Genomic DNA, 21,560 nt, shown 5'->3' on the forward strand with positions numbered 1-21,560 from the left:
CAAAACAGTGCAGCTGCGTCGGTCAAACGCTTACCAATCAAACTAGAACCTTATCTATAAAGTATATAACAGCTAATTTTAATACTGATTGAGATATATCCGATGTCTTAAAACATAGGTTGTTATTATTTTTATTTTATTTTTGTTAATGTTTCGACTGTTTTTGCGATTGTCTACTCGTTGAGATGAAGAAAAAATATAATGCAAATATCATTTACACAGTTATAGGTTTCGATTGTTTAAGTTTGTGTTATGATTTGAAAACCAAAAACATTGTATAATTTTTTTTTTTAAAACAAAGATTCCAGCATTCTAAATTATTATTTAGAAAATAGAACTGTCGAAATATTTTAAAAGGTCTCCTTTTTGAGCAACTATTTTAAAAGATCTCCCCACATTACAGTTCAAGGGATTATTTAATTAGCAGCGAGATTGGCCCATGGCACAAAAAATGTGCCTTACATGCTCCTCCATACTTGGAAAAAGAGTTCGAAGTTTGAGAATACACTATATTTAAGTATGGTTTCAAAAAAAAAACAATCTAAATATTTTACTTTACATTTTTGCATAATTGTGGGCATTTGAACCGAAACTCAAACGACAATTTAATTGACATTCGATCAAAAAAAAAAAAAGAAAAAGAATCTCATTTACATGTTCAACTTGGTCTGGCCAAACAACATCACGGAGTTCTCCTTTTCCTAGTATCGAGCTTTGATTTTATATAATGGAAGTTGACAAAAAAGAAGTGAAAGAGATGTTTCGATGGGACATATTAACATTGCTTAAAATAAAGAGACATGGATGAATCAATTCCGTTTACACGTATGTTATTCAATATTATGTTGACGTTGATTGGCTCCCTGAACTACATAAACCAACATTGTTTGGTTTATACGTATGTCATTATAGGCATGGTTTGAAATTATATCTGACCAACTTCGAAATCCAACTCATGGATGACGAAAAGAAACCCCTCGAACGGTTTGAGCGTAACAAAGTATGGCTTTTGAGTGTCCTTTCGGGTTGCCTCTTTCTCTTTTATCAAACCAATATATGATTTTGTCCAACTTCATAAACGTGGACACGAAAAAATATTTTTCTTCCGTGTCCCTGCTTTTCATATTAAAAAATAAAAACCGAGAATGTTTTTTTTGTAAACTAAAACCGAGAATGTTAGTCTACGGACACCTCATTTTTTTCTGACATTCCTCTGTTAACATCTTTCAAATGTAAGTTGTTGTCACGTAATTTTCTATAAAAAATCCTCAAAAATCGCTATCCTTCAGTTATCTGGTGCAGTGTCAGATTTGAATCCAGATCAGATTTCTATACCACATCAGATTTGAATCTGTTACATAAAAACCGACATTTTTGTATTAACATTAGGTCACTGTACTTTTGAAGTTTTATAACATGCATTTTTTAGATGTTTAGAAATATACTCAAATAGGATATTTTACTCAGTTTAATATCTAGATTTATTTTTTTTCAAAATAAAATATCTAGATTTATCTTGTTTACACATAAAATTCTATATTTATATGTAAATTTTAACTACAAATGAGACGGATCCAAAAAGTTAGAGTATTTAGATATGGATTTTTCGGATCCTAGGATTTAAGTATCTAGATCCGTGATTTTTGAATATCTGAATTTCGTATATGTGTCCGGATACTTGAAAATAATTAAAAATATTAAATTTTTAAAATATTAATTTTTTTAAAAACATTACATATATTAAAAATTTATACAATATTTTAGATATATGTACATAATATTATAAATTAAAAATATTATAGTATAAAACTATTTTATGTATAAATATTAATATATCAAATATAATTGTTAATATAATTAAAAATTTAATATATTTTTGAATATTCAAACATAAAAATAAATATAGATGTATGTTTTTGACGAATTTAAACATTTTACTACCTGAATTCAAATCTAAATATTTCGAATATTTTTTTTTAAAACGGATCTAAAGCACATTTCACATCAAATTCAGATTCAGTATGATAAACTATTTTTGGTAAAATGTTAAATACGTTTGAGCTCTAATTCTAAACTTGCCATAATAAATATCGCTGGTCCGCAACCCTGATTTTTTTCTTATTAGAAAACCTGACAATGTAACTCTGCTGACTTCTAGTTAATTGTATGTTGTCATGTCAATTTCTATTAAAAAAACTTAAAACTCAAAAATCATTATCTTTTTTATTTTTTTGACAAAGTATTCTCCTTTATTATTTATCTGGTGCAATATTAATCCATATATACCCGATAAGATTTGAACCCATAACATAAAACCCGACATTTCTGCATTACCATTAAATGATATTGTACGTTTGATGTTTCATAAAATAAGCACAACTTCTTTATTATATGTTTTAGAAAATTGTTTAAGAAAAAAATGTTTATAAATATACACGTAAAATACTTTACTCAGATAACTATCTAGATTTATCTTCTGTTTTCATTTCATATTCGTTTATTAAACAGATGATATATTAAAAGTGAGGTATTAGTTTTAGTTTGAACCAATTTTAAAATATATTATACTAAAAGAGAAGTCATAACTTTTAGTGTGTGATATTTTAAAAATAGATCATCTATCCAAAATCATTAATTTAAAAACATATCATTTAGTTCTCATCATTATTGAGAAACAGTTTATCTATTTTACAAAATAATATTCATTTCCTCTTAACCACTAAACTCTATTTAAATGTCATTAACCATTACGTAAAAACTCACCAAATATGTTACTGAGAACGATTTTCCATATTTTTAAATAATAAAACAAATATAAACATATTTAAAATGTAGTTAATGTTAAAAATAATTTCTGCTAATATTTTTTTTTATAACGACTGCTTTATTGATTTAACTTGAAATTACAAAGTCACGGTGAAGGTCATGAACAATAGACCTTGGAACCAAATAGTGAAACCAATACAAGTTATTAAACGGAATGTTCTGTTTTGCTAAAGTGTCAGCAATTTTATTTCCTTCTCTTCTTATCCAAGTAAACTCAAGCTCATCAAATCTTTGTTTCCACCATAGCGCTTCTCTGATCCAATTATAAGAATGAAAATTGAGTCCTCGTCTGTTGAGTAGCTCCATTGCCTTTTTGCAATCTCCTTCAATAATCACTCTTCTATAACCCATCACCCAACAATGTTGCATAGCTATTATTAGTGCTTGGATCTCTGCCTCAAGAGGGTTTTTAACTTGTCGTCCAATTGCCTGCCCTGCCCCCAAATAAATACCATTGGTATCTCGTATGATCCAGCCTGCTTTACTTGGTATGTTAGAATTAACATAAGACCCATCCACGTTACATTTTATCCATCCAGCAGGAGGTCGCTTCCAATTTTTCTGTTGTGATATACACTCTGTTCTTTCTCGCCCTTGTGCCTGATATGGGACTTGTGGGTATCCATTTTCCTTCCACTCAGTAGCATCCATCCGAGCTTGTTGTAAAATTACTCTCCATGCATTTTGTTTCTGTTGAAAAACCAAAAGGTTCCTACTCTTCCATAGTCTCCAAAGAATCCAAAATGGGTAATTTCCAATATGCTTCAATCTTGATGATAAAGAACATTGTAAACATGCTTCCACCTGTTCTTCAAAAGTTGCTTGAGAGTTACTGATGATAGAGTTAGTGATACCTGAAGCTCGCCAAACTTGTTGTGCATAAATACAGTCAAACAAAATATGTTTTTCTGTTTCCTCTCCATTACAACATCGCCTACATTGATCTGCATTTGTGATATGTCTGCGTTTAAGGTTACTTCCTGTAGCCAAACTCCGTGATAAAGCTCTCCATAAAAAGTGATGTAACTTCGATGGCATCTTGGTTCTCCAAATTTTCTTTTTTAAATCGACAGAACCATAGATGGGCTCAATGATCGTAGCATTAGGCAAGTGTGTGCTCAACCAATATCCTGATTTAACTGAGTAAATTCCATCTTCAGTGTAGTGCCACCCAAGTAAATCCTGCTTAGCCATTGGAGAAATCTTGATAGATAGAACTTTCTGAACATCCTCAGGAACTACAACTTCTCGTACCTTTTGTTCATCCCAACCCTGCCCATCAGTACGAAACCATTGATGTACCTTACTTTGATTTACACCATCAATGCATGAACGTGGAGGTCGTGGAGGATGTTCTGCTAACCATGGATCAGTCCACGTATTAACCAGAGTACCATCACCAATGACATATTTCATTCCTCTCTTAATTAAATCTCTACCATGTAATATTGATTTCCAAGCATAGGAGGCTTTCCTCCTTTGAACTGCTCCCAAGATATCTCCATCCATAAAATATCTGGCTTTCAAAATACGAGCCATCAGACAATTAGGATTCTGCATGATTCGCCAAACTTGCTTCCCTAATAGTGCTTGGTTAAACTTCTCAAGATCTCGAAATCCAAGGCCACCTTCAGCTTTTGGTAAACTCACTCTATCCCAGGCATACCAATGCATGCCTTTTTTGTCACCTGATCCCCACCAGAACTTTGCAAGAATTCGACTGATCTCCTCACATACTTCTTTAGGCAATCTAAACACATTCATTGAGAATATAGGCATAGCCAATGCAACAGCTTTGAGAAGAACTTCCTTACCCCCTGGTGATAAATATTTGCGACTCCAACCCTGAGTTGCTGCTTTGACTCTATCAATTATGTAAGCAAACATTTCACTCTTGCTGCTTGTAAATTGCTCTGGCATTCCCAAGTATTTGCCAATTCCTCCCTCATTGTGTATACCCAAGATATTCCTCATTCGTATCTTTGCAGTAGCTGATACATGCTTCCCAAACATTATAGAAGACTTCCTTAAGTTAACTGACTGCCCTGAAACCGCTTCATAGTCTGCTAATATTTTTTTTAGCTTATTCCCAGCACGCGGGTTTGCCAATGAGAAGAACAAAGAGTCATCTGCAAATAAAAGGTGGTTGACAGATGGGGCTTGGTTTGAAATTTTAATTCCCATCAGTGTACGATCCTCCATTGCTTTATTCATCATGTGAGATAAGACCTCAGCGCAGAGTATAAAAATATATGGTGAGAGAGGGTCACCCTGTCTTATACCTCTTTCTGGCTCAATTAGACCTTCCGGTGATCCATTGATCAAAACCGAGAAAGACACCGAACTGACACAAGACATAATCCATTGAATCCAGATAGCACAGAAGCCCATCCTCTTCATTGTTTCTTCCAGAAAACGCCATTCTAGTCTATCATAAGCCTTGGTAATATCAGTCTTAACAGCCATATATGAAGTAGACTGCCTCTTTCTGACCTTCAGGCTGTGAAAAATCTCATGAGCAACGATGATATTATCTGTGATAACCCTCCCTGGAATGAACGCTTGTTGATTTTCTGTAATAAGGCCATCCAAATGGAACTTCAGTCTATTTACTAGTATTTTAGAAATCACCTTATAAGCTACATTGCAAAGAGCAATGGGCCGAAAGTCCATCATTCCTGAAGGAGGATATACTTTTGGGACCAGACAGATATTGGTATGATTAAGCTTCTTATCCAGAAACCCAGTAGCAAAGAATCTCTGAACTTCATCTATAACTTCTGTCTTTAAATCATTCCAATACTGATGATAGAAGATAGCAGTGAATCCATCCGGGCCAGGAGCTTTATGAGGACCAATAGCAAATATAGCATCTCTGATTTCATCTTCTGTTACCGGTCTAGTAATGTCTGCATTCACTGCGTCTGAAACTTTACTCTGAAAACCAGCAAATACCCTGTCGTACATTTGAACATCAGTAGGAGAGGAAGTGAATAATTGCTGAAAATACTCCTGAGCCACTCTCCCAATGTTAGCTTGACCACGCTGAGAAACACCATTAACATCTTGGATTGAAGAAATAGTATTTCTACATCTTTTACCCTTTGTGATTGCGTGAAAGTAGGCTGTATTTCTATCTCCTGAACGTAACCATGTCACACGACTCTTGTGCTGCCAATAAATTTCTTCCTCTCGATAAGCTTGGTCCAACTCTTCCTTAAGCTTATTTTTTTCTTGAGTCGTAACACTATTTGTAGTCATAGCTTGGTCCAGTCGTCCGCGAAGCATCTCAATATTTTCTCTTGCATTACTTCTATTACTTCTTTTCCACCGTGAAATCTGTTGTCTGCAACGAGCTAACCGTTGAGCAAGAGGAACTTGAAGTAATTGAGTCTGACCCATTCCATTCCATCCTCTGCATATTGTATCATGAAAACCATCTCTAGAGCTCATTCTGTTGTCATAACGAAACATGCGCCTAACTTCTTCTTTTTGGGAACCAATGTAAGTTATCAAAGGTCTATGATCTGATTCACCAATCTCCAGAAACTCAGTCTCAGAAGCTGGAAATGCTGTAATCCATTCAGTATTAGCCATAGTTCGATCCAAACAACACTGTACTTGGTGATGACCTCGCTGACCAATCCAAGAGAACCGAACACCCACAGAGTTGAGGTCTACTAGATCATTGTTGCGTACCATTGTCCTGAAATCATAGAAAGAGGCTTCAGGACGAACTCTTCCTCCTATTTTCTCATGGTTGCCCAGAATCTCATTAAAGTCTCCCAGTAAAATCCATGGTTGATTTCTTCTTCCTACGCCAATTCTATCAATCCTTTCCCATACTGATTGTCTGAACGCAGGGTTAGGGTGACCATAGACAAACGAGAAATAGAAAGAACCTTCATTGCCATTGATAGAACAATCAATTACATTAGGAGAATGACTTAAAACACATAATTGAATATCTGACTTCCAAAAGATAGCCAGACCCCCACTAGCACCTATCGGTGGAACAGAAACATAATTTAAAAAGTCCATCTGAGCGCCTACATCTCTGATATAGTCATCATCTTGCTTTGTCTCAGATAGGCATATGATGTCCGGGAGATACAACCTGTTGATCTCCTTGAGGCGTCGAACTGTCGAGTCAATGCCCAGCCCTCGACAGTTCCAACAGGTTGTCCTCATGGTGGCAGTGGTGGTTCAGGGCCCACCGCGCCTCTCACTGTTGGGTTGATCTCTTCATCACTTGATGATGATACCGGACTGCCATTCAGAGCATCAGTCTTCGTCCGCTTGAAGCCTTGTGCTCCACTCGATTCTCCACGTTCCACACTAGAAAAATAGAGTGTATTCTCCTCACAACTTGCCAACCAAGTCTTCCTCTTGTTTGCCTCCCGATCCATATGCCTTTCATGCATCGCCACCTCTCCCCCAACGTCATCATCTTCTGCCATCTCCACCGGGTAATCTTCCATTCCATTTGGGAGTTCTTCATTTGCAAACGGTTCTGCCTCCACTCCTGCCTGCTCCCCTTCATGGATCTCTTCAATGATCACCCCATGGTTGGCCAAGTTATGGTCTCCACCTTCATCATTGTCGCTATCATCGTCATCACCTTCATGATTGACACCACCATTTTGAATTAGACAAGCCCCCGAGTCATGAGTGAGCCTGCCACAGATATCACAGAATCCTCGAAGTCTCTCAAAAGTGAGACGCAACAGTGTATTAACCCCTGGCGTGAACTGAAATTGCCTCTGGAACCGAAGTGGCTCATCAACATTCCAATTCACCCGTACTCTCGCATAGTCTCTTCTGGCTGCAACATCAGCAGAGTAGTCAACATCCATATACATACCCAACGCCCTACCAATATGCATAACGACATCTTGACTCATGAATTGGAATGGTATGCCACGGATCTGGATCCAGAACGGAATGAAGTTGAGCATCAGCGGATGGAAAGTTGGAGTCCATCTTTCTATGATCAACATGCGATCAGCAAAAGCCCATGGACCACGGCGCAGCACCATCTCCATAGCCTCCTCAGACGGGAAAACAAACTGGAATTGTCTACCCTCTAGCATTCTGCCATAAACGCCCACATGTCCCCAATTACGAGGAAGGGTTGCAATGATCGAGCGGATGTTCTGACGACGAGGCATCACCGGTCTTCCAATCAGAACAAATCTGTTTCCCGCCGCAGCTTCATTAACCACATTCACCGGCAACTGGACCGGTGGGTCATCGGCCCCCAAATTGAGATTTTGCATATCTCTTCTCATATTATCTCCCATTTGGTATTCTTCAAGAAGAGAGAAATTTCGTAAAGAGAGGAAGATGTTGTGTAACCAGAGGAGAACTCCCAATTCCTTTAAATAGGGATCATGATGTAGCAGTTGAAGAAGAGCGCCATCACGATTTCTTTGAGGAATCGTGGAGATAACCGTCAGATAATGGTTTCGTGGGGTCACCCATGATCTACCACTATCGAGAAAATAGAGAACCGTCGCCGGAATTGCGAGGGATAATCGGAAAAGGGAAGAAATTACTGTAGAAAAACAAATCGCCAATCGAGTCGCCAATAACCGTTTTTCTCTCATTAAAATAAAAGTCTTCTGCTAATATTTATATTTATAGAATTGAAATCAAACATCTACGCAATTGAGCGGATCAAAATCTAGTATAACGTTAAAAAGCAGTATCATTTGATATTTTTCTCCATCTTGTTAATGGAGGATTTGCTAACATATATATTGAGAGCTATATAATCAAAAATATAAGAATGTAATTAGTAGTATAACAGAGATTAAATAAACCATAGCGTTAAGCGAAAAAAATGGTTGGCAAGAGAGAACTTTGTTGGTTTCATACACAACAGAATAAATTATCCAATTCTATGTTTATTTATTTTGAAGGGGGAAACATGATAAGTATATGTCGTCGGTATCTTATCATCGCTGAAGTAATCCACATATGATAAGTACTGTGCTAATATACTGGTTAGTTTCATTCATGTAACCGACCGTTCACTTTTTCAACGTAACCGAGTTAGGCTAATCAGTAGAGGTTAACGGCCCAAATATGTCAAAAGACTCAAAACCCAAGGACCTATACAAAGCCCATAGAGAATTATAAGAGAAAAAAAGAAAAAAAAAAGCGGTGAGACACGCTCATTTTGTGCGTGCGTAGGGCTTTTGACTCTCTCTCTCTCTCTCTCACTATAGCTCCTTACTTGTGGCCACTCAACATATAGTCCACACTTTCCTCTCACGGAGAGAAGACATAGTTTCTTCAATCGGCGCCAGATCCTCCGGTTAGTCCCTGCTCTCACCTTTTAAAACTCACATTGTGTCTACTCAGTCGATTCTGATGGGTTATGTGTATATATAGAGAGTGGCAGATATGATGGAATCGGGGGCTGGTCTCTTGGCGATGGAAGAGAGGATACTACCGGGAAGCTTCTTCCAGTTTCCTCTTCCTGGATTCAGTGCTTCTCCCAATCGGTTATCTCCTTGTCCTCCTCCCCCTCCTCCCACTGGTCGTGAGAGGTAGTGGTTCCACTCTTTCTTTCTAAATTAGATTTGATCGTTAATGGATCAGGAACCACTCAAATTGGTACTTTCATTCATTCATCACATTTGTTTGAATCCTGCTCTCTCTTTCAATCAGGTACTTGGCTGAATTGCTGCAAGAGAGGCAAAAGTTGGGTCCTTTCTCACAACTTATGCCACATTGCTGCAGACTACTTAATCAAGGTCTGCTCTTGTTTGTCTCTTATCACTGCCTGAAGTTAAATCTTTACTTACATTGGTTGTGTTTGTACAGAAATTCGGAGGGTCTCAAGTTTATCCGACCTTGATAGATATGAGCCTGGCAGTCCATTTAGATCGCCTGGTCTTCTGCCCCCGACTAATGGAAAGCTTGATTTTGATGGATGGTCAATGATGCAAGCAGAGGTAAGCCAGATATCATCAGACCAGACTCTCTTTCGAAATAATGAATGTGTTTGTGTTTGTTGATAATGGCGAGTCCTTGCTTGCTTTCTTCAGGAGAATTTTCATCACCAGAGAGCTTCCCCATTTCGTGCTCCAGTAGGCTGGGGACTCCATTCTCCTCCACCCATTGTGAAAAGAGTGATTAGGCTTGATGTGCCTGTCGATCAATTTCCAACCGTAACTTCTTTAAACATTTCAAAACCAGATATAGGATTATTCTATATGGTTTGTTTACCTTGGACTTAACTCGACTGAACCTGGCCTGGCAGTTCAATTTCGTTGGGCGGATTCTCGGCCCGCGTGGGAACTCTCTAAAAAGAGTCGAGCTGGCAACACAGTGTAGGGTGTTTATTAGAGGACGAGGATCCGTCAAGGATACTCTCAAGGTATGGTTCCTTGTTTATTGTTTCTCTCAAATATAACGAATGCTTACTTGCCTATTTTATCATTTAAGTCTTTATGCTTCCCTGCAGGAGGAGAAACTCAAAGGTAAGCCAGGTTACGAGCATCTCAGTGAGCCACTACATTTACTGATCGAAGCCGAGCTTCCCGAGGACATAATCAACTCTCGATTGGAGCATGCAGTTCATTTCCTTGAGTCGCTCCTAAAGCCAATGGTACCTTCTTCTTGACAAACATCCAAACATCTCTATTCTATCTGATTTTCTACTCAAAACCTTTATTTTGTTCACATGGTTACGTTTTTCTCTCTCTCTCTCTCTCTCTCTCTGCAGGACGAATCAGTGGACCACTACAAGAGGGAACAGCTGAAGGAGTTAGCTGCTCTGAATGGTACGCTAAGGGAAGAGAGTCCAAGTCCGAGCTTGAGCCCTTGTCTGAGTCCGAGCATGTCCCCTTTCAACACCAAGCGTGCCAAGACTGGACAATAAAGATTTTTACACGAGAGATGATTTCCTTTTTTTTCTGTGATTCGGACAGAGAAACCATGGCATGGTCGTGTGGACTTGGGGCAAATGCTCTCTCTCTCTATGCATCATTGCCTATCTATCTGCGGGGTGATAACGTTCTAACGTTTTTGATGAGACACTTCAATTAATTTGTTTTGGTCATTAAGTTTATTCTTTATATTTTTGAAAGTTTTGTTGGCTAGCAGTGATTACCATTGACTGGGTAATAATAATCTTAATAATGGCGTTTATGAAATGTAATCTCGTTCTGATTCATGCAACTTCTTATCTCTTTAAAGTTTGAATCCCAACATTAATTTCCCTTGAATCATTCCACTGCTACATCATTTCAAAGCATATATAAAAATAAAATTTCGTGGGCATTATTATATATTTCACCAAGATAACAAAACATAAGATCACTTGAAAGTAAAAACTTTAACCAAAGACAAGCTCTGATCCTTCTTAATACCTATAATTTATCTTACATGGTAAAAACAAGCCAACACAAACAAATATGGTAGACAGCTTGAAACTTTTTAATCTCGAAGGCCAAGCTCAACCTCTAGTTCATCATCTTCCTCAAAAAGCTTTAGCAGTCGGGCATACTGCTCGTCTCTTTTCTTCTTCTGCCATAGCTTGTATAGAAAGAAGGAGAACATAGCTACAGCCACGAATCCGACCAGTATTAGGAATACTTTTGTGCCTGTTCTGCTGGAAGAAGCGTGTGACTCTGCCTTGACTCCTGTGTTTGTACTCTTGGAATCGCCTGATAGACCTGGAAATAAACATCATATCAAAAATAACTCAACAGATGTAAGGAAAAAAAAAATCAAGGTTTGTGCTTTCAAGAGCAGTCGTAAACTACTCTTTAGCCTATCCTAAACTAAACAGAATTTGCTTTACTTATTTTCTTAAGGAACATGGTGGCCATTTATAGCAATAACTTATGTAAAACTGTAAATGTCCAAGAACTATAAACAGCAGAAAAAGTTTTAAGTCAATTTATCGCATTACTCAAATGAATGCAGCATCACCATGAAACTACTGATTAATTATACAAAAACCATGATGGTAGTTGCAAGATTTTTGTTTTTAAAGTAAATCCCTCCCGTTGACCAAAAAAAAAAGTAAATCCCTCCCAGAAAAGAAAAATAAGGATTTTTCAGACAAAAGCTATTCAAATCATTAGAACTACTGAACTCATGTTTCTGTCTTCACTAACATATTAATAAGAGATTTTAGCACATGTGTGGCGAAGAAGGCTCTTATTAGTTGCTCAAGATCTACTAACACACACACACAGTCTTTCTATCTACTACATGTTTCAATCCTGATCGCCAAAGTAACAACCTCGTGAATAGAGATCAAACATACGAAATCTGGAAATAGCCAAGTTCAGCTGAATAAGACATAAATCTCGCGGATTCATAACCTTAAAACTCCCAAACGAACATTAATCCGATGATCCTAATGGTTTACTGACAAAAGGAAAATTGGGGAATCTAAGGCCTTGCAAAATAGAATCAGACAGATCTGGAGAAAGACGAACCTAAGACGAAGTGCAGAGAAATCGAAGCTAAGAATGCCAGACGCCGCCATGAGCTATCCTCCGTCTCTCTACACATGTAACCCATTTTCCTAGCCCTCTCTATCGATAAGAGTTTGCTTATACGCAAGGAGGGATCGATCTTTCGCTTTGGTGGTAAGATCAACTTTTTGACGTTTCAGAAAATAGGAAAAAGAAAAAGAAAAGGAAAAGGAATAATTAAGACCCCCAGATCTCTTTATTTCGATAATTTATTGTCTTGTACTACTTAACAACCTTGGTTTAGTTTCAGACCCACTCGAAACAATAATTAAACATGTATTTCATGTATCGCCCTACATCCTTATAATTGCTTTACTTTTTCTTCAAGTTTTTGATTTATTCTACCACTCCTTTAAGTATTTTGTAACTTTTACATTAAGATATGTACAAGTTTATGATTACGCCGACCGAATCAAAGACAGTCGACCAAACAAGTAGCCAAAGCGGCCAAGACCCACGCCTACCATTGACTCATAACAAGACCCTTCACCTTTCTCAACCATTGTAAGAACTTCGAAAAAATAAAACTGGTATGGTAAATGAATTGTCTCAGCAAAAAGAGAACCATTAACAAACACAAGAATAAAAGATAAAAGTATACTTAGACCGCGGCCTTGTCTTTAAAACTCGATTAGAAAAACAGACTAGGCGACCCATAGGATCATCAAAACACAAGTCACCGAAGCAAAACTCATATGAGAGAGCGTATCAAACCAAAACCAATAATCTTTTTCACTTGAAGCACTTGGCGTCCAAGAGAGCTTCACCTTCAAACGGCTCTGCGTCCTCGATCATCTGGCTAACACGCTCCTTCTGGGCTTCATCGGAGATGTCGACCTTAGTCCACTCGTACAGCTCCATGTCGTACACCTCATCCATAACGAACTTGGGGATCTCTGGTCCACGGAACAGCCACAAACCCTTCACCTTGAACGGACCTTCTGCCCCGCAAATCAGCATCTTTCCAAAGGCGTACTTGCGTGCCAAATCCATTCTCTGCAGGAATCCACCAACCTTGTTGAGGGTGACGAATGACACTGTGTTCTCGTCATTGTACTTGTAGTCGCAGAACCACAGTGAGTATCCCTCTGGGTCATACATGTCCCAGAATCCTGCATAATATGAATCATGCTGATGAGCTCATCATGATAACTGATTTCACAAGCTAAACAATACATTCAAGAAAACTATAAAGAGAAATATCACCGCATACCTTTAATAGCAACCTCACGGAAGTTGGACTTGGTGTTTGAGTACAGCCTCTTCCACTCATCGAGAACCATTGGGCTTGGTGGTAGCAAGTCAAGCGGGTTCTTAGCTTTGGGCTTTGGTGCCTCTTCCTCTTCAACAGGCTTAGGTGCCTCTGCCACAGGGGCAGCCTTTTTCTTAGGCTCCTCCTTGGCCTTTGCAGGCTGGGCAGCAGCTTTCTTGGAAGTAACAGGAGGGACAGCTTCAGTCTGTTTGACATCACCCACCACCTTCTTGAAGTTTGGCTGGTTAATCAAGGTCCAGAAGTATCTCTCAACATGGGGGAATGCAGAGGTGAAGCTCTTGGTCATGATAGTGGTAAATCCCAGGCTCAAGTTGCAGACAGTGATGATATCGGCAAGGGTGATAGAGTGTCCAACAAGGTAAGTGTTGGAAGTGAGATGGGTGTTCAGAGCATCAAGTGCTCTTTTCAACGCAGAGATAGCAGCTTCCTCACCCTTCATTCATAAAACAACCAGGAATGAGCAATAGAACAGGTATAGTAAAGAGTGTGTCTAGATAATGTTCAAAGAGCGTGTTTGAAACCACCCAATGAAAGTTAGAAAAGCTTACCGGAACACTGTATGGCATGTAGCCAATTCTTGCACCGAACCACTTGAAGATGCTTCCGAAAATCTCAAGTGAGGAGAAATCGATCCATTGCTCAATTTGTGCCTGCAGAGTAGAAGAATGAAGATAAACAACTTGAACACGAACAAACAGAAGAACAGGCGCAAACAGATAAGAGAAGAGCAGCTGTGGGAGGAAGCCGGAACTTACATATTCGATCAGGGAAGATCCGTTCAAGGAGTTCTCACCGTTCAATCGGCTCACTACAATAGGATACATTAAAACATCCATTATAGACAATTGCTAACGAGCAATTAAACCACACAATAAATGAAAACTTAATTTACCATAACGGGCAATGGCGTTGCTCTCAAAGATGGGACCCTCGGGAGTCTCAAGCACCGGAACCTAGAAAGATAGATAGGAAAATAGACTCAATAACAAGTCACAAGATATTCGAGCAACAAAGCTATCAAAAGCTGCTAACAATACCTTTCCAATAGGGTTCATCTTGAGGAACTCGGGGGTCTTGTTAGAGACACCCATCTCAAAGTCGGGGACATTGATCTGCACACCAGTGTACTCTGCGGCAATGAGTGCCTTCTCAGCACCTTTGTTTCCCTTGTACGTGTGCAATACCTACATTCATTAGAAAACAAAACTGATCATTAGCCAAACTCATCAATTTTTTTTCTGAGATACATTCAGCCATATTTTATTCGTGAAGACATTTGCTACACCAAAACTTAACACTAGTTATCAGCAGCTGTAAATATAATCTCGATCAAAGTGAGTGTACAAAACAATCATTCAAAAAACTAAATCAATCAAAAGCAAAGGATAATCAAATGATCTAACGGTTCACGATTGCTTCTTCACGATCAATACAGGATGCGATCATACAGAATACAATACAATCATTCAAAAACCTAGTTCCATCAAAAGATGAATATAACTACGGTTTACGATTGGTTCTTCACTATCATATGCTCATTTATCGTTACAGGATGCGATCGTACAAAGTATTCTGGGAAATGAAGAGTAATATATAAACGAAATCATAGAGAGCTCACCAAAGCCATTGCTCAGACGGATACGACTTCGGCTTCTGGTATTGAATCTGGTACAGAGGAAAACATCAAGCTGTGAGCTCAGTTATCATAGAGAAGAAGATAAGCTAACTGAAAGAAAAGTGATTGTTGGATCGATGGAGCTTACCAGCGAATATTCCCGTGAGAGCAAAGCGAGAGAGAGAGAGAAAATGAGGCGGAGAGAAAGCTATAAATGAGTGTTCAAGGGATAGGCGAATTAGGGTTTTAAATGGTTTGGTTTACGGAGAGTCTTCAATTTTCCCTGGTTTGATTCGGTTTGGTTTAAATTTCGTTTTAACTTATAAAGCCCAAGATAAATCAAGGCCTGCAAATAATAATGTAGTCGGTAGTCAAAGGGTATTTTAGACCACACAATATTTAATTTTTCTCGGATGAAAAGAGTAATAATTAATTTCTTCGTCTTCTTCTATTCATTCCCCTTTCTCACTCAGTTTTTTGAAAATCCCAATCACGCTCTTCTCCAGAAAAAAGAAAGAAAAAAAAGGAAGGGTTTTAACAATGGCGAGAAGACCGGAAGAAGAGTACGACTACTTGTTTAAAGTGGTTCTCATCGGAGACTCCGGTGTCGGCAAGTCGAATCTCCTCTCTAGATTCACTCGCGACGAGTTCTGCTTGGAATCCAAATCTACCATCGGTGTCGAATTCGCTACTCGCACTCTCCAAGTATCTACCCATATACTTCTCTCTTAACTGTTTCTTGATCTAGTCTGAGTTTCTGGTATCAAGCATCTGAAATCACTATGAACTTGTGTGAATGTTTTCTTGGCTCGATCCGTTTGTGTATGTTCATATGTGTATATATACATCTCCCTCCTTGTGTATATACATACCTGTAGATGTGTTCGTAGTTTTGCGGGATGCTTGGAAACAGCCATTGTGCGTATTTAGGAAGTGGATGTTGCATTTCTTTAACCTGAGTTCGTATATCTTCTGGCTAGTTTGAGCCTGAACCTGCCTCGGATTTAATAACCTTGTGCAAGTCAGATCTAAGAGCATTTCTTGATTTTGATCATAGCTTACACTTAGGTTAACAATAGAAATGTAAAGTTTGTTGCTTTAAGTATGAGTCAGTGTTGTTATTTATATCAAATAGATTTGTTGCACACTCCAGTCATATAATCCATCGTATATATAGTAAGCTTTTTGATATGCATTTTGCTACTTACTGTTTTTATAAATTAACATTTTGAACATAATTTACATTTAGGTTAACAATGGAAATGTTAAGTTGTTTGCTTTAAGTATGAAGTCACTGTTGTTGTTTTGCATTCTTGAGTTGGCTGCTAATCATAGCAAATGCACACTCCAGTCATATAATCATCGTATATAATAAGTTTTTTGATGCTTACTATTTTTTAAAAAGTTTTAACCCTTTGACAATACAATGCTCCTTTGTTTTAAGGTGGAAGGAAGGACTGTGAAAGCGCAGATATGGGACACCGCTGGGCAAGAACGATACAGAGCCATAACCAGCGCCTACTACAGAGGCGCGCTCGGTGCTCTCTTGGTCTACGACGTCACTAAACCAACAACGTTCGAGAACGTTAGCCGGTGGTTGAAAGAGCTCAGAGACCATGCGGATTCCAACATCGTCATCATGTTGATCGGAAACAAGACGGATCTGAAGCATCTCAGAGCTGTTGCCACGGAGGATGCTCAGAGCTTCGCCGAGAAAGAAGGCTTGTCTTTCATCGAGACGTCGGCTCTCGAGGCGCTGAACGTGGAGAAGGCCTTTCAGACAATTCTCTCGGAGATCTACAGGATCATCAGCAAGAAATCGATATCTTCGGACCAGGCAGATGCAAATGGTAACGTCAGGGAAGGTCAAACAATCGATGTCGCTGCTGCCTCTTCTGAATCAAACACTAAGAAGCCTTGTTGCTCTTCTTCCTGAAAGGGGCTTATCACACTTCGAAGCCAATATCTATGTATTTCCTTTTACGGCTTGCTTGCATTGTAATATAACTCAAGGATCATTCCTATATGAATTGTGAAATTCAAATGCAAGCAATTGTTGTCTCATCCAGTTCAGTTGTTCTAATTTTATATCAATATATAACCAAGCTACAGTATTAGTAATTTACCAGTTCCATCGAACGATTCACCATATATATTATGATGCATCTATGGAGAACAAAGCAGACATAATTCTCTCGAGAACGCAGACTCGTTATATAAGTAACTGGGCCATTTGTTTTGTGTAGGCCTTAGATAAGTAACTGGGCCATTTGTTGTGTGTAGGCCCAAAGAAAACTAATCCGGGTTGACTCGCAACTTAGTTATATGGTCCGACCGGTTTAGTAGGATGAGACTCCGTTAGACAATTGGCCGTTAACGGCCGTTAAGTCAAAAGGATCGAAGGCTGGGATTGAGTTTCATTCTTCAACCCTACTCTGCTTAAAAAACCCTAGACGACATCAGTCATCTTCCACTATCTTTTTCCCAGCTGTGGCTCCATTTCTATCTAATCTCGCATTGCTCACGCGGCGGACTCGATTCGCGATTCCTGGAATCTCATCCCTAAGGTACTCCTCCTTGCGTTTCCTCAAGCTCATTCTCCATTTACGATGTTTCTTCGTTTTGATCTTCGTATGATGATTACGTATGATCAGGAACTGTCACGCGATGGCATCTGATTCGAAAAGCTTCGTGAGGAGAGATCGTCTTCTCGAGATCGAAGTAGCGGTACGAAAGTGGTGGGAAGACGAGGGAGTGTTCTTAGCCGAGTCTCGCAAGGATCCTCCGAAGACGGGAGAGAAGTTCTTCGCGACTTTCCCTTTCCCGTATATGAACGGTTACCTACACATCGGACACGCCTTCTCGCTCTCCAAGGTTGACTTCGCCTCTGCGTACCATAGACTGAGAGGTGCTAACGTGCTCCTTCCGTTTGGCTTCCACTGCACTGGTATGCCGATCAAGGCTTCCGCTGATAAGCTCTCTCGCGAGATCCAGCGGTTTGGGAACCCTCCTGTTTTCACCGCTGAGGACGATAATATCAAACAAGTTGTGGAGGAGGAGGAGAGTGATACGCCTGCTTTACCGGGGCAGTTCAAGGGGAAGAAGTCGAAGGTTGCTGCGAAAGCTGGTGGACAGGTTTATCAGTGGGAGATTATGCGTAGCTTTGGTCTTACTGATAGTGAGATAGCGAAGTTTCAGGATCCTTATGAATGGTTGTACTTTTTCCCGCCATTGGCTGTTGAAGATCTCAGAGCGTATGGGTTGGGTTGTGACTGGAGAAGATCGTTCGTGACGACTGATGTGAATCCGTTCTTCGATAAGTTTGTGAGGTGGCAGATGAGGAAGTTGAAATCTATGGGGAAGATTGTGAAAGACCGTAGGTACACGATTTACTCGCCTTTGGATGGTCAGCCTTGCGCTGACCACGACCGTGCTACTGGTGAAGGTGTTCAGCCTCAAGAGTATACGCTTATTAAGATGGAAGTGGTGCAGCCGTTTCCTGTGAAGCTGGGTCCTTTGGAAGGGAAGAGAGTGTTTTTGGCTGCAGCTACTCTGAGGCCTGAGACTATGTATGGACAGACAAACGCATGGGTGTTGCCTGATGGGAAATACGGAGCTTATGAGATTAGTGAAAGTGATGTCTTCATTCTAACTGAGAGAGCTGCACTCAACCTTGCTTATCAGAATTTCTCAAAGATCCCTCAGAAGCCTTCCTGCTTGGTTGAGTTGACCGGGTATGATCTGATTGGACTCCCTTTGAGGTCTCCTCTGGCTGTGAACGAGATAATCTATGCGCTGCCCATGTTAACGATTCTGACAAACAAAGGTACTGGCATTGTCACCAGCGTGCCTAGTGATGCCCCTGATGATTACATGGCTCTGCATGACTTGTCTGCAAAGCCTGCTCTTCGAGCAAAGTATGGTGTGAAAGATGAGTGGGTGCCTTCTGAGATTGTACCGATTATTAACATTCCGGAGTTTGGGGATAAGGCTGCCGAGAAGGTCTGCTTGGATTTGAAAATTAAAAGTCAGAACGATAAGGACAAGCTTGCAGAGGCGAAGAGGCTGACGTACCTGAAAGGATTCACCGAAGGAACCATGCTTATTGGAGAGTTCGTTGGTAGAAAAGTCCAAGAAATCAAGCCTATTATCAAGACAAAGCTCATAGAGTCTGGCGACGCAATTCTATACAGTGAACCCGAGAAGCCTGTGATGTCAAGATCGGGTGATGAATGTGTTGTGGCCCTTACAGATCAGTGGTACTTAACGTACGGCGAATCAGAATGGCGTCAAATGGCTGAGGATTGCTTATCAAAGATGAATCTTTACTCTGAAGAAACAAGGCATGGCTTTGAGCACACTTTGAGCTGGCTCAATCAGTGGGCGTGCTCACGGTCTTTTGGTCTTGGAACGCGTATTCCTTGGGATGAACAGTTTCTTGTCGAATCCTTATCTGATTCCACTCTTTATATGGCTTATTATACAATTGCCCATATCTTTCACGACGGAGACATGTATAAAGGCAGTAAGTCTTTGATTAGCCCTCAACAGATGAATGATGATGTTTGGGAGTATCTCTTCTGCGATGGCCAGTACCCAAAGTCGTCTGACATTCCCGCTGATGTTTTAAGTAAGATGAAGCAGGAATTTGACTACTGGTACCCGCTAGATCTTCGAGTTTCAGGAAAGGATCTAATCCAGAATCATTTGACATTCTTCATCTACAACCACGCTGCCCTAATGGCGAGTCGTAACTGGCCTCGTGGTATCAGATGTAATGGTCACATTATGCTGAATTCTGAGAAAATGTCAAAGTCAACTGGGAATTTCAGAACACTGAAACAGGCTATTGAAGAATTCTCTGCCACTGCTACAAGGTTTTCTTTGGCTGATGCTGGTGATGGCGTTGACGATGCAAATTTTGTATTTGAAACTGCAAATGCTGCAATTTTGCGCCTGACAAAAGAGCTCACATGGATGGAAGAGGTTCTGGCTGCTGAATCTTCTTTGAGAACAGGCCCTCCGTCTACATATGCTGATAAAGTGTTTGAAAATGACATGAACATTGCTATCAGATTGACTGAAAAAGCCTACAAAGATTGTTTGTTCAGGGAGGCACTTAAGAATGGGTTTTACGACTTGCAAGCTGCTCGAGATGAATATAGGCTCTCGTGTGGCACTGGCGGCATGAACCATGACTTGATAATGACCTTTATGGATGTGCAAACACGCCTCATTGAACCAATCTGTCCTCAGTTTGCAGAATATGTTTGGAGGAAACTTTTGAAGAAAGAAGGCTGTGTGGTAAAAGCAGGCTGGCCAGCATCAAATGAGCCAGATCTAGTTCTCAAGGGTGCTAACAAATATTTGCAAGATTCTATCGTCTTGATGAGAAAGCTTCTACAAAAGCAGCTCTTAGGTTCCAAGAAGGCTGCTAAAAAAGGTGCTCAAGTAACAGCAGTGGCAGACTCGAATCTGAAAGGCCTTGTATATGTGAATGAGCAATTTGACGGGTGGAGAGCTCACTGCCTCCAGATTCTTCAAAGCAAATTCGACCAACAGACCAATTGTTTTGCCCCTGATGCAGAGATACTTGCAGAACTAAGGGAGACATTGCAGAAGGATGGACAAGCAGAAAACTTCAAGCAGATTCAGAAGCTTTGCATGCCTTTCCTTAAATTCAAGAAGGACGAGGCAATAGCTATTGGCAGTCAGGCTTTAAATTTGAAGCTACCTTTTGGAGAGATGGAAGTTCTTAAGAGTAATGTGGACTTGATCAAGCGGCAAGTTGGTCTTGAAGAAGTTGAAATCTATTCAGCAAGTGACCCTAATGATGTGGCTAAAGCTGGTCCATATGCTTCACTCCTGACGCAGAATCCTCCATCTCCAGGCAGTCCAACCGCCATCTTTGTTAACAGGTAAAAAGCTAGTTAAATATGACAAATCTTCATCGTTTACGTTTCCTATTAGAACATGCATATGGATATTATATCTATTTCTCGTCAATTAAACTTGCTGTTCTAGCATAATTGTTGTCTACCTTCCTGCCTAAGAATTTCCTCCTGGCATCACAGGTAATTGAAAAGAAAGGCGTGGAAAAGCTTTTAACTAGAAGGCAGAGGTTGAAAGGCTTGGAAGTTTGCAGGGGTTTTCCTACTTTTTTTACGAGTCATACTTATATAGTTAGCTGTTTGGCTGCTCTGGTGTGTATCTGGTATTGTGTAGTAAGGCTCTAATACAATCTGTTCTTTCTTATTAATAAGACTTCCTTGTTTCATTGTGCGTATTCATCCTACTGTTTTTCCAGATCATGTTTCTAAATTTCTATGAACTGGTGGTGGTT

The 21,560-nt window shown here is 39.6% G+C and overlaps 6 protein-coding genes and 1 pseudogene across 6 annotated transcripts; 3 read left to right on the top strand and 4 right to left on the bottom strand.

Moving 5' to 3' along the window:
- LOC130498835 (pectin acetylesterase 1-like) overlaps positions 1-1,590 on the bottom strand; it is a 5,540-nt pseudogene extending 3,950 nt beyond the window's left edge.
- A 5,423-nt stretch (positions 1,591-7,013) lies between these two features.
- On the bottom strand, positions 7,014-8,129 carry LOC108843220 (uncharacterized). The gene has a single exon (XM_018616354.1). It carries the CDS (start codon positions 8,127-8,129, stop codon positions 7,014-7,016), a length of 1,116 nt encoding a protein of 371 aa, XP_018471856.1.
- An 873-nt stretch (positions 8,130-9,002) lies between these two features.
- LOC108854257 (KH domain-containing protein At1g09660/At1g09670) lies at positions 9,003-11,019 on the top strand. The gene is made up of 8 exons (XM_018627788.2): positions 9,003-9,148; positions 9,226-9,383; positions 9,505-9,590; positions 9,661-9,791; positions 9,885-10,007; positions 10,100-10,216; positions 10,304-10,447; positions 10,565-11,019. The coding sequence occupies exons 2-8, from the start codon at positions 9,238-9,240 to the stop codon at positions 10,718-10,720; spliced, it is 903 nt and encodes a 300-aa protein (XP_018483290.2). The 5' UTR covers positions 9,003-9,148; positions 9,226-9,237; the 3' UTR covers positions 10,721-11,019.
- An 80-nt stretch (positions 11,020-11,099) lies between these two features.
- Positions 11,100-12,534, bottom strand: LOC108854248 (uncharacterized). Its single transcript, XM_018627778.2, has 2 exons — positions 12,291-12,534; positions 11,100-11,516 (listed from the first exon to the last, which is right to left on the bottom strand). The coding sequence occupies exons 1-2, from the start codon at positions 12,373-12,375 to the stop codon at positions 11,278-11,280; spliced, it is 324 nt and encodes a 107-aa protein (XP_018483280.1). The 5' UTR covers positions 12,376-12,534; the 3' UTR covers positions 11,100-11,277.
- A 304-nt stretch (positions 12,535-12,838) lies between these two features.
- LOC130508758 (probable elongation factor 1-gamma 1) lies at positions 12,839-15,468 on the bottom strand. The gene is made up of 8 exons (XM_057004426.1): positions 15,366-15,468; positions 15,221-15,267; positions 14,640-14,786; positions 14,495-14,555; positions 14,358-14,410; positions 14,151-14,252; positions 13,543-14,035; positions 12,839-13,441 (listed from the first exon to the last, which is right to left on the bottom strand). Exons 2-8 carry the CDS (start codon positions 15,227-15,229, stop codon positions 13,062-13,064), a joined length of 1,245 nt encoding a protein of 414 aa, XP_056860406.1. The 5' UTR covers positions 15,230-15,267; positions 15,366-15,468; the 3' UTR covers positions 12,839-13,061.
- Positions 15,469-15,667: 199 nt separating this feature from the next.
- On the top strand, positions 15,668-17,281 carry LOC108854227 (ras-related protein RABA2a). Its single transcript, XM_018627745.2, has 2 exons — positions 15,668-15,922; positions 16,662-17,281. The coding sequence occupies exons 1-2, from the start codon at positions 15,758-15,760 to the stop codon at positions 17,151-17,153; spliced, it is 657 nt and encodes a 218-aa protein (XP_018483247.2). The 5' UTR covers positions 15,668-15,757; the 3' UTR covers positions 17,154-17,281.
- A 376-nt stretch (positions 17,282-17,657) lies between these two features.
- LOC108854193 (leucine--tRNA ligase, cytoplasmic) lies at positions 17,658-21,494 on the top strand. Its single transcript, XM_018627705.2, has 3 exons — positions 17,658-17,784; positions 17,872-21,135; positions 21,292-21,494. Exons 2-3 carry the CDS (start codon positions 17,885-17,887, stop codon positions 21,293-21,295), a joined length of 3,255 nt encoding a protein of 1,084 aa, XP_018483207.2. The 5' UTR covers positions 17,658-17,784; positions 17,872-17,884; the 3' UTR covers positions 21,296-21,494.
- The last annotated feature ends 66 nt before the right edge of the window (positions 21,495-21,560 follow it).

This window comes from Raphanus sativus, chromosome 1, assembly GCF_000801105.2.
Source record: "Raphanus sativus cultivar WK10039 chromosome 1, ASM80110v3, whole genome shotgun sequence".
Classification (NCBI taxonomy): Eukaryota; Viridiplantae; Streptophyta; class Magnoliopsida; order Brassicales; family Brassicaceae; genus Raphanus; species Raphanus sativus.

Bases quoted from the DNA above. Each gene is read 5' to 3' on its own strand.
- LOC108843220 (XM_018616354.1), bottom strand. From the start codon at position 8,129: ATGGGAGATAATATGAGAAGAGATATGCAAAATCTCAATTTGGGGGCC.
- LOC108854257 (XM_018627788.2), top strand. From the start codon at position 9,238: ATGATGGAATCGGGGGCTGGTCTCTTGGCGATGGAAGAGAGGATACTA. The intron at 10,008-10,099 runs GTAACTTCTTTA...CTGGCCTGGCAG, and splicing joins CTGTCGATCAATTTCCAACC to TTCAATTTCGTTGGGCGGAT. The intron at 10,448-10,564 runs GTACCTTCTTCT...CTCTCTCTGCAG, and splicing joins AGTCGCTCCTAAAGCCAATG to GACGAATCAGTGGACCACTA.
- LOC108854248 (XM_018627778.2), bottom strand. From the start codon at position 12,375: ATGGGTTACATGTGTAGAGAGACGGAGGATAGCTCATGGCGGCGTCTG. The intron at 11,517-12,290 runs GTTCGTCTTTCT...GTTTATTTCCAG, and splicing joins TTCTCTGCACTTCGTCTTAG to GTCTATCAGGCGATTCCAAG.
- LOC130508758 (XM_057004426.1), bottom strand. The intron at 14,036-14,150 runs GTAAGCTTTTCT...TTATGAATGAAG, and splicing joins ACATGCCATACAGTGTTCCG to GGTGAGGAAGCTGCTATCTC. The intron at 13,442-13,542 runs GTATGCGGTGAT...CATATTATGCAG, and splicing joins CCGTGAGGTTGCTATTAAAG to GATTCTGGGACATGTATGAC.
- LOC108854227 (XM_018627745.2), top strand. From the start codon at position 15,758: ATGGCGAGAAGACCGGAAGAAGAGTACGACTACTTGTTTAAAGTGGTT. The intron at 15,923-16,661 runs GTATCTACCCAT...CTTTGTTTTAAG, and splicing joins TCGCTACTCGCACTCTCCAA to GTGGAAGGAAGGACTGTGAA.
- LOC108854193 (XM_018627705.2), top strand. From the start codon at position 17,885: ATGGCATCTGATTCGAAAAGCTTCGTGAGGAGAGATCGTCTTCTCGAG.